Here is a 10,000-nt window from a genome sequence, read left to right on the forward strand (position 1 = left end):
GTGGCGTGGCAGTTGGTGCTCTGCGACAAATGTGACAGCTAATTACTACGTGACGAGAGAGAGAGAGAGAGAGAGAGAGAGAGAGAGAGAGAGAGAGAGAGAGAGAGAGAGAGAGAGAGAGAGAGAGAGAGAACCAATAATTCTTTTTTATACCATTTCCTCCCCTTCTACCTCTTCTTGTGTTCTTTCTTTTTCTCCTGCTATGTTTGATCTCCATCTCCTCCAACTACTCATACTCCTTTTCTTCCTTCTTTTCTGCTGTTGTCGGTTTTCGTCCTATCTCCTACTTCCCTTCCTCCTTTTCCTCCTTCTTCTGCTTTACTAAACTATCTGTGCATCGGATTGTTAGAATGAGTTTTTAATTAAATAGCTATGACCTTAAGACATTTTGGTGTTTGTTTATCCTGAGCAATCGTCCTTCTCCCGCATCTATTTCTAACTCTTCTTTCGCTTTTCTTCTTTTCGTCGTCGTCGTTGTTTTTTTTCTTTATGTAGGAAGGACACTGGCCAAGGGCAACAAAAATCTAATAAAAAAAAAAAGCCCACTGAAATGCCAGTCCCATAAAAGGGTCAAAGCAGTGGTCAAAAATTGATGAATAAGTGTCTTGAAACCTCACTCTTGAAGGAATTCAAGTCATAGGAAGGTGGATATACAGAAGCAGGCAGGGAGTTCCAGAGTTTTCCAGAGAAAGGGATGAATGATTGAGAATACTGGTTAACTCTTGCATTAGAGAGGTGGACAAAATAGGGGTGAGAGAAAGAAGAAAGTCTTGTGCAGCGAGGCCGCGGAAGGAGGGGAGGCATGCAGTTAGCAAGATCAGAAGAGCAGTTAGCATGAAAATAGCGGTAGAAGACAGCTAGATATGCAACATTGCGGCGGTGAGAGAGAGGCTGAAGACAGTCAGTTAGAGGAGAGGAGTTGATGAGACGAAAAGCTTTTGATTCCACTCTGTCTAGAAGAGCACTATGAGTGGAACCCCCCCAGACATGTGAAGCATACTCCATACATGGACGGATAAGGCCCTTGTACAGAGTTAGCAGCTGGGGGGGTGAGAAAAACTGGCGGAGACGTCTCAGAACACCTAACTTCATAGAAGCTGTTTTAGCTAAAGATGAGATATGAAGTTTCCAGTTCAGATTATAAGTAAAGGACAGACCGAGAATGTTCAGTGTAGAAGAGGGGGACAGTTGAGTGTCATTGAAGAAGAGGGGATTGTTGTCTGGAAGGTTGTGTCGAGTTGATAGATGGAGGAATTGAGTTTTTGAGGTATTGAACAATACCAAGTTTGCTCTGCCCCAATCAGAGATTTTAGAAAGATCAGAAGTCAGGCGTTCTGTGGCTTCCCTGCGTGATATGTTTACCTCCTGAAGGGTTGGACGTCTATGAAAAGACGTGGAAAAGTGCAGGGTGGTATCATCAGCATAGGAGTGGATAGGACAAGAAGTTTGGTTTAGAAGATCATTAATGAATAATAAGAAGAGAGTGGGTGACAGGACAGAACCCTGAGGAACACCACTGTTAATAGATTTAGGAGAAGAACAGTAACCGTCTACCACAGCAGCAATAGAACGGTCAGAAAGGAAACTTGAGATGAAGTTACAGAGAGAAGAATAGAAACCGTAGGAGGGTAGTTTGGAAATCAAAGCTTTGTGCCAGACTCTATCAAAAGCCTTTGATATGTCCAAGGCAACAGCAAAAGTTTAACCAAAATCTCTAAAAGAGGATGACCAAGACTCAGTAAGGAAAGCCAGAAGATCACCAGTAGAGCGGCCTTGACGGAACCCATACTGGCGATCAGATAGAAGGTTGTGAAGTGATAGATGTTTAAGAATCTTCCTGTTGAGGATAGATTCAGAAACTTTAGATAGGCAGGAAATTAAAGCAATTGGACGGTAGTTTGAGCGATTAGAACGGTCACCCTTTTTAGGAACAGGTTGAATGTAGGCAAACTTCCAGCAAGAAGGAAAGGTAGATGTTGACAGACAGAGCTGAAAGAGTTTGACTAGGCAAGGTGCAAGCACGGAGGCACAGTTTCGGAGAACAATAGGAGGGATCCCATCAGGTCCATAAGCCTTCCGAGGGTTTAGGCCAGCGAGGGCATGGAAAACATCATTGCGAAGAATTTTAATATGTGGCATGAAGTAGTCAGAGGGTGGAGGAGAGGGAGGAACAAGCCCAGAATCGTGCAAGGTAGAGTTTTTAGCAAAGGTTTGAGCAAAGAGTTCAGCTTTAGAAATAGATGTGATAGCAGTGGTGCCATCTGGTTGAAATAGAGGAGGGAAAAAAGAAGAAGCAAAGTTATTGAAGATATTTTTGGCTAGATGCCAGAAATCACGAGGGGAGTTAGATCTTGAAAGGTTTTGACATTTTCTGTTAATGAAGGAGTTTTTGGCTAGTTGGAGAACAGACTTGGCATGGTTCCGGGCAGAAATATAAAGTGCATGAGATTCTGGTGTTGGAAGGCTTAAGTACCTTTTGTGGGCCACCTCTCTATCATGTATAGCACGAGAACAAGCTGTGTTAAACCAAGGTTTAGGATGAGAAAAAGAGTGAGGAATGTATGCCTCCATGCCAGACACTATCACCTCTGTTATGCGCTCAGCACACAAAGACGGGTCTCTGAAACGGAAGCAGTAGTCATTCCAAGGAAAATCAACAAAATACCTCCTCAGGTCCCCCCAACTAGCAGAGGCAAAACGCCAGAGGCACCTCCGCTTAGGGGGATCCTGAGGAAGGATTGGAGTGATAGGACACGATAAAGATATGAGATTGTGATCGGAGGAGCCCAACGGAGAAGAAAGGGTGACAGCATAAGCAGAAGGATTAGAGGTCAGGAAAAGGTCAAAAATGTTGGGCGTATCTCCAAGACGGTCAGGAATACGAGTAGGGTGTTGCACCAATTGCTCTAGGTCATGGAGGATAGCAAAGTTGTAGGCTAGTTCACCAGGATGGTCAGTGAAGGGAGAGGAAAGCCAAAGTTGGTGGTGAACATTGAAGTCTCCAAGAATGGAGATCTCTGCAAATCATCGTCGTCGTAGTCGTCGTCGTCTCCCCCTCCTTCGCTATCTTTTCTTACTCTCACATCATTCTTCGTCTACTTTTCTTCCTCCATTTCTTTTCTTATGTTTTCTCTCCTCTTCTTCCTCCATCTTCTATCTCTTCCTACTCTTTCCTTCTAACTCCAGTCCTCATTTTCTTCGTATTTCTTTTTATGTTTTCTTCAACCTCCTCTTCTGCCTGCTCTGCCTGCTCCTCATCCTCCTTCACCGTTTTCTTCGTCTTCTATCTCTGCCTACTCCTCCTATTTTAGTCCTCCATTTTTTCCCTATTCCACCTCTTCATTTTCCCCTCCTCCTCCTCCTCCTTCTGTTCCTCACCCACAAGCTGGAAGGTGCAAGCGGCGTCCCCGTGCTGGTTGGTCACTAAGCAACGGTAATGGCCAAGGTCCTCCACGTCGCGCACCTTCACGCGCAGCTCAGACGTCCATAGTCCCCACGCCGCCTGCAGGAAAGGAAGAGCAGTGAGAGAGTGAGCGCGAGGGAGCAGAGTTGGAGAGATGATGAAGAAGTGGAGTGAGGGTTACAGAGTAGTGGGATATTACGTAGAAGAGAGAGAGAGAGAGAGAGAGAGAGAGAGAGAGAGAGAGAGAGAGAGAGAGAGAGAGAGAGAGAGAGAGAGAGAGAGAGAGAGAGAGAGAGAGCTTCTTATTGTTTGTCTATTGGTACAAGCATGGTTTTATATTTCTCGTTTTATTTTTTAATATGAGTGATAATGTTTAGCCTTTTAACATCAAACATTTATTGTGCGTGATGAAATCTAATGTTTTAATAATTCATGTTTATGGAATGTTTTATGTAGATTTTCGTACTGGCTTTTGTATGTATTTAAAAATTTGTTGTCAATATGTTGTCTGTCTACTTTTCTACATTTTTATTTTCAAAACACAAGGGCAACTTTTCAACTTTTTATGCATCTACAGGCGGCAGTCACGGAGTAATATGATACCTTCTCATCTTTTTATGAGTCAAGGAATCAGAGTTACGGAACACAAACTTTTTCATCTTTTAACCTGCCAACATGCAGAGGTGTCGCATGAAACATTCCATCTTTCATACACCAAGAGGCGGGAACCAACGATGACGCTCTCTCATTTTGTCATCGAGCAAGAGGATAGAGTCACGAAACACAATGATCCAGTCTCATCTTTTTATCTGTGAATAAGAGGAAGTCACGAAAGAGAAAACACTCTCTCAACACTATGAAAATAATGACACTTGCTCATGTCGTCGAGCAAGAGGCAGGGATCACGAAACATAATGACGCCTTGTCATCTTCTTTGTTTGTCGAGAAGCGGGAGTCACGAAAAAGAAAACTTAATTCTCTCAAGATCACAAAATACAAAAACACATCATATATTTATTTACAAAATAAAAAAAAAAAGTAAGAAAACACCTCAAGATGTTTCCTGTTTAGTAACATCTGATTATTCCCTCTTCTCTCGCTTTCTGCACATCAGCTTAGAGGAGAGTGAATGACCGCAGCTTCTGGATGTGTAATGCATCGCACTAAACTTCTCGGGTAAAAGAAGGCTTGAATTACTGGCACGATTCTCTTTGTTAGAATACTTCAAGGATGATTATGTCACGGTGTGCTCGTGCGTGTGTGGAAAGGGAACGCAAAAAAGACAGGGTAGCGAGGACGAGTGATATGACGGTAGTCATAGTAAGAAGGCTGTAAAATAAAGAAATAAAGGAAAAGAAAAGTGAAAAACTCTACTCATGTCTGCTAAGAGAATGATGAAGAAAGCGAAAAAAGTTCATGAAGAAGAAGAAGAAGAAGAAGAAGAAGAAGAAGAAGAAGAAGAAGAAGAAGAAGAAGAAGAAGAATGAAGAAGAAGAAGAAGAAGAAGAAGAAGAAGAAGAAGAAGAAGAAGAAGAAGAAGAAGAATGAAGAAGAAGAAGAAGAAGAAGAAGAAGAAGAAGAAGAAGAAGAAGAAGAAGAAGAAGAAGAAGAAGAAGAAAGAGAAGGAGAAGAAGAAGAAGAGGGAGAAGAGCAACAATAACAACAACAACAACAGCAACAACAACAACAACAACAACAATAACAACACAACAACAACAACAACAACAACAACAACAACAACAACAACAACAACAACAACAACAACAACAACAACAACAACAACAACAAAAAGGGTGATGAGAGGTGAAACGAAAACAACAGTAAGAAAGCAGCAGAAAAGTGAATACAAACAGAAAATCCTAATCTCTAGAAGAAACAAAATAAAAGAAGGAGGATGAAAAAATCGCATTCCCATTGAAGAACCGAAAAAAAAAAAATATTGATAACAATAAAAGAAAATCCTTCTAAGACGTTGATATTTCCCTGATTGAGTGACTGATTTATCATCTTGGCTGCGGAATGATCAAAGCGTTTCCTGAACTTTTGACTTCACGGTTCTTAACAAGGCAAGTGCAGTGAAGACTTTGATCACACCTGAGTCAAGACCACGAATTAGTCAGTTAATCATGGATATACCAACACGTTATAGACTTCTTCTTTTCTTTTCTGTTCCTTTATTCTTTGGCTTTAACTTCTCAAACGTGTTTTAAATTTCCTTCCTTCTTTTCTCTTTTATAGGATTTAACTTTACTGAAATGTTTCAAGTTTTCTTCTCTCTTTTTCTTTCTTTATTCTTATAATTTAATTTTATCAACATGTTTTAGGTTACCTTCCTCTTTTTTTTTCTTTCTTCTTGTGATTTAATTTTACCAGCACGTTTCAAGTTTTGTGTAACTTTCTGTTCTGTACTCTTATGATTTAACTTTACCATCTTGTTTGAAGTTTTCTTCTTTGTATTTCTTTCTTTATCCTTAGAATTTAACTTTACCAGCATATTTCTTTTCTGTTTCTTCTTTTTTTCTTTTTGTGATTTAAATTCACAAGTTTTCAAAAACTTCCCTACGTTCCTTTTATTTTTCTATGTTTATATGATTTTAGTGTTTCCATCTTTGATTAATCATTTACTTTGAGTATCTATATTCCAAGTCTCGTTTTCTTTTATTAACTCAAAACACAACTTTTTTCTTTGTTGATGACTGTTATATAAAAATAAATAAATTGAATTAAAGAAAGCTAAATAAATATGTAAATAAAATAAAAATCAATCAATTAATCAATGAAAATAAATAAATAAAAAAGTGAGGTCATTCACCGTCGTAGTCAAGGCGCAGCGTCGACAATAAAAAAATTAGTCGTTACCATGACAGCGGCGGCGGCGAGGAGGACGCAGCATGGGGAACAGAGGAAAAGGTAGTCCACTTAGCACTAATGGGCTGAGGCTGTGACGTGGTGGAATGTGGGGAAGAACGTCACAGGAATAAAAGCCACGGAAAAGTCACACGGAAAAAAAAAGAAAAAAAACAGAGAAGGTAAAAAAAAAAAAAAAAATCGCACGAAAAAAATTACATAAAGATGTTACATAAAAAAAAAAAAGAAAAAAAAGTCTCAGAAAAGAGTCACAGGAAAAGTCTCAGGAAAGAAAATCACAGGAATAAAAGTCATGGAAAAATCACAGGCAAAGGCACAAAAAAAGTCACAGAAAAAAAAAAAAATCACAGGAATAAAAGTCACGATAAAATTCACAGGATAAGAAATAAAAAAAAGTCACAAGAAAAAAAGTCACAAGAAAAAAGTGACAAAAAAATCACGAGAAAAAGAGTCACCGTAATGAAACCTCGACGAACAACAAGAAATTTCAGTCTCAACGAATGAGCAAACACTGTGGCTTTGTTTGGTATTCAGGACTCCAGTATATATGAAAGTTAGTATATAATAAAGAAGAGAATATGTGCAATTAATTTTTCATTTCTCAGACCGTGCTCCCTTCACCACCTATCCTTGATTATACCATAACATGTAATAAAGATAAATGTCCTAGTTTAACCAACCTGCAAACACCCAAATATAGGCTCGTGTGATTTGTTCTCCGGTGCCAACGTCATAATCTCGTTTCTTGTGTTGGCACTATAATGACCCAACTATCAAGCCGATAAACACCACTTCAGTATATGTGATGGTGTGAATATGGTGAACATGGTGAATGACGTTCGTGATTGGTTCGTGTTGTCCCATGCAGGGGTTCGGTTCTTTGCATGTGATTACGATGAGGCATGTTCCTTTTCAGTCACCGACATGAGCAGCCTCAGCTGATACACGAAGGATGCTTGCCATTCTACCGTCGTGGGCTGGGATTACCGTCGAATCTGACTGGTTGGCTAGTTTTTACAACTTGCCTGGCGCAACGACAAGGTTATAAACATTTAGAATTAGAAACAGGAAGTTAAACTGCAGACATCACCAAAATGTAAAATAATATATAGGAGCTTGAAACTAACAATGAAATTGCACTTAAAAATAAGTACGTAATACGCGGTCAAACTTTTGCCTTACCGCTGATGGAAAGAACAACCTTCACCGTAAAGAGAAGCACCTTATGTCACGGAAAGACACATCTCTTCCACCATCAAAAAGACAAAATTCCGTCCTCCCCTCGACAGCGGAAGCGCAGGTTCCCCAAACGGGTGCACTTGATAATCAAGTGCTGCGCAATAAGGGGACCAGAGAGTTACCACACAGTAAGGAGCTCCGGTGCATCAGTTAGTGACAGACGTGCATGACTCGTCGAGGAAGAGGCATTTCACCGCCTCCCTCACACATACTGTATGAGTCTGACCTGGCGTGCACAATCCAGTTGAGGTGAGTGACATCCAGGACTGAGGGAAAAAAAAAACCCAAAGATGGTAGAAAACAGTCAGGAGCAGGACGAGAAGAGGCAGCGCATTTGCTCGTGCAGGTGTGTAGAGTCTCGGGAAAAATTACTGTGGCCAAGCTTGTGGCATAAAATGATAATTCAATATATTTATGACCACAGCACTTCCCTCATGAAAAGAACGGAGTGAGAAGGTTTGCGAGTCTATCGGTGACAAGCATGAATGGCGTATTGCACAGGTCTCTCTCTCTCTCTCTCTCTCTCTCTCTCTCTCTCTCTCTCTCTCTCTCTCTCTCTCTCTCTCTCTCTCGTCCTTGGACTGCCTCATTTTACTGCGAAAAATAGTTCCTGCATCACGTGTAGGTCAAAGCAGGGCATGGATTTAGTTCAGACTCGCCAGGCAGGATTAGCTTCACTCTTTGGGTGTGGTTGCGCCAGGAAAGAGACCACACGGGGACTAGCACGTGACATCCGGGAGGCGCGAGACGGTTCTTTTCTCAGCCAGTAATGTTGGTAGGTGAGCTGTCTTTCGTCTCGGTGCTCTCTCGTTACCTTGACGCCTTCGCCTTACTATAAATCTTGTCGGACCTCGCGTCGCGTGCAGCAATTTGTTGGCGAGACTTGAGTTCCCTCCGCCCCGCAGAGCCTCAGCCGCCGCCGCCCGCCAAGAAAACTACTCGTGTGATTACAGGACTGGATGGCTCGTGATTACAAGCATATGTACGTCATATATGATAATTTTCTTCTATTTTCTGTTTTTGCCGTGTGCAATGAAGGAGAGACAAATATTAACTTTTGTTCAGGTCACGCCACAAGAACATTCCATAATTATTTCCGTCGTCTCTCGGCGAGAAAGTCTGTGTTAACGGTTTGTTTTTGCTTTTATTTTGCTTTGTGATTTCGTGATTCAGCTGCCACGTGTGAGAGAACGTTGACTTAACTGGCATAGGAGCACCGCACGAAGCGACCAGTTTAGTGAAATTTGACTAAAGGATCATTATTTCGTTTGTCGTATTTTTCTTCCTTTCTTTAATAGAAGAGACCAGAAGGTGAAGATCTAAGTAGCTGCCCGACACAGTGCACTACGCATTGCACAAGAACTACTACATGCGGACAGACGCATTACGTATATTGGAGGCATATGCTGCATTTTTGTTGCACACACACACACACACACACACACACACACACACACACACACACACACACCACACACACACACACACACATACACACACACACACACACACACACACACACACACACACACACACACACACACACACACACACGCGCGCGCGCGCGCGCACACACACACACACACACACACACACACACACACACACACACACACACACACACACACACACACACACACACACTCTTGCATAATAAATAATGAGAAGCAAACAAACACACACGCAAAAAAAAAAAAAAAAAAAACAGAAAGGAAAAACAATAATTTGTTAATAATAACAAACACTGGCATAAAACACGGAGAAAAAAGAAAACACACACCCACACCCACACCCACACACACACACACAAAAAAAAAAAAAAACATAAAAAAAGATTAAATACACACAACACACACACACACACACACACACACACACACACCTCCTCCCTCGTGGTGGCGGCGGTCATTCCTCTCCTCGTCAGGTTCACCTCTCTGGGTCCCCGCAGCCACGTCACCTTGCTCCGTGGCCACGCCCAGAACCTGCACCTAAGCTCCCCCACGCCTCCTACGCCCCCCGCCACGCCCACCACCACGTCCCCCGCCTGCTGCACAACCTCCGGCGGGACTGTGGTGGTGCGGCGAGGCGAGGTATGAGCAGGAAGGGAGGGAGAGAGGGGAGAAAAGAAAGTTTCGATAGTTAGTAGCTGTGTGTGTGTGTGTGTGTGCGTGTGTGTGTGTGTGTGTGTGTGTGTGTGCTTCAGTAAGTTAAAATAGCTTCTCTTGCTTAGTGTTATCACTGTTGCTGCTACCACTACTACTACTACTACTACTACTACTACTACTACTACTACTACGTTGTAACTGGTGCTACTGCTGTTACAACAACAACAACAACAACAACAACAACAACAACAACAACAACAACAACAATAACAACAGCAACAACAACAACAACAACAACAACAACAACAACAACAACAGCAACAACAATAACAACAACATCAATAACGACAACTACTACTACTACTACTACTACTACTACTACTAC

The 10,000-nt window shown here is 41.7% G+C and overlaps 1 protein-coding gene across 1 annotated transcript in view; it reads right to left on the minus strand.

The window, feature by feature from the left end:
* LOC135096528 (protein amalgam-like) overlaps nt 1-10,000 on the minus strand; it is a 58,187-nt gene that overhangs the window by 3,988 nt on the left and 44,199 nt on the right. The window contains exons 7-8 of the mRNA XM_063998074.1: nt 9,393-9,577; nt 3,379-3,502 (exon numbers count right to left, since the gene is read on the minus strand). Of these exons, the coding sequence (XP_063854144.1) occupies nt 3,379-3,502; nt 9,393-9,577 (309 nt within the window). The remainder of the gene's footprint in view (nt 1-3,378; nt 3,503-9,392; nt 9,578-10,000) is intronic.

The sequence above is a fragment of the Scylla paramamosain genome, chromosome 3 (genome assembly GCF_035594125.1).
Source record: "Scylla paramamosain isolate STU-SP2022 chromosome 3, ASM3559412v1, whole genome shotgun sequence".
Lineage (NCBI taxonomy): Eukaryota > Metazoa > Arthropoda > Malacostraca > Decapoda > Portunidae > Scylla > Scylla paramamosain.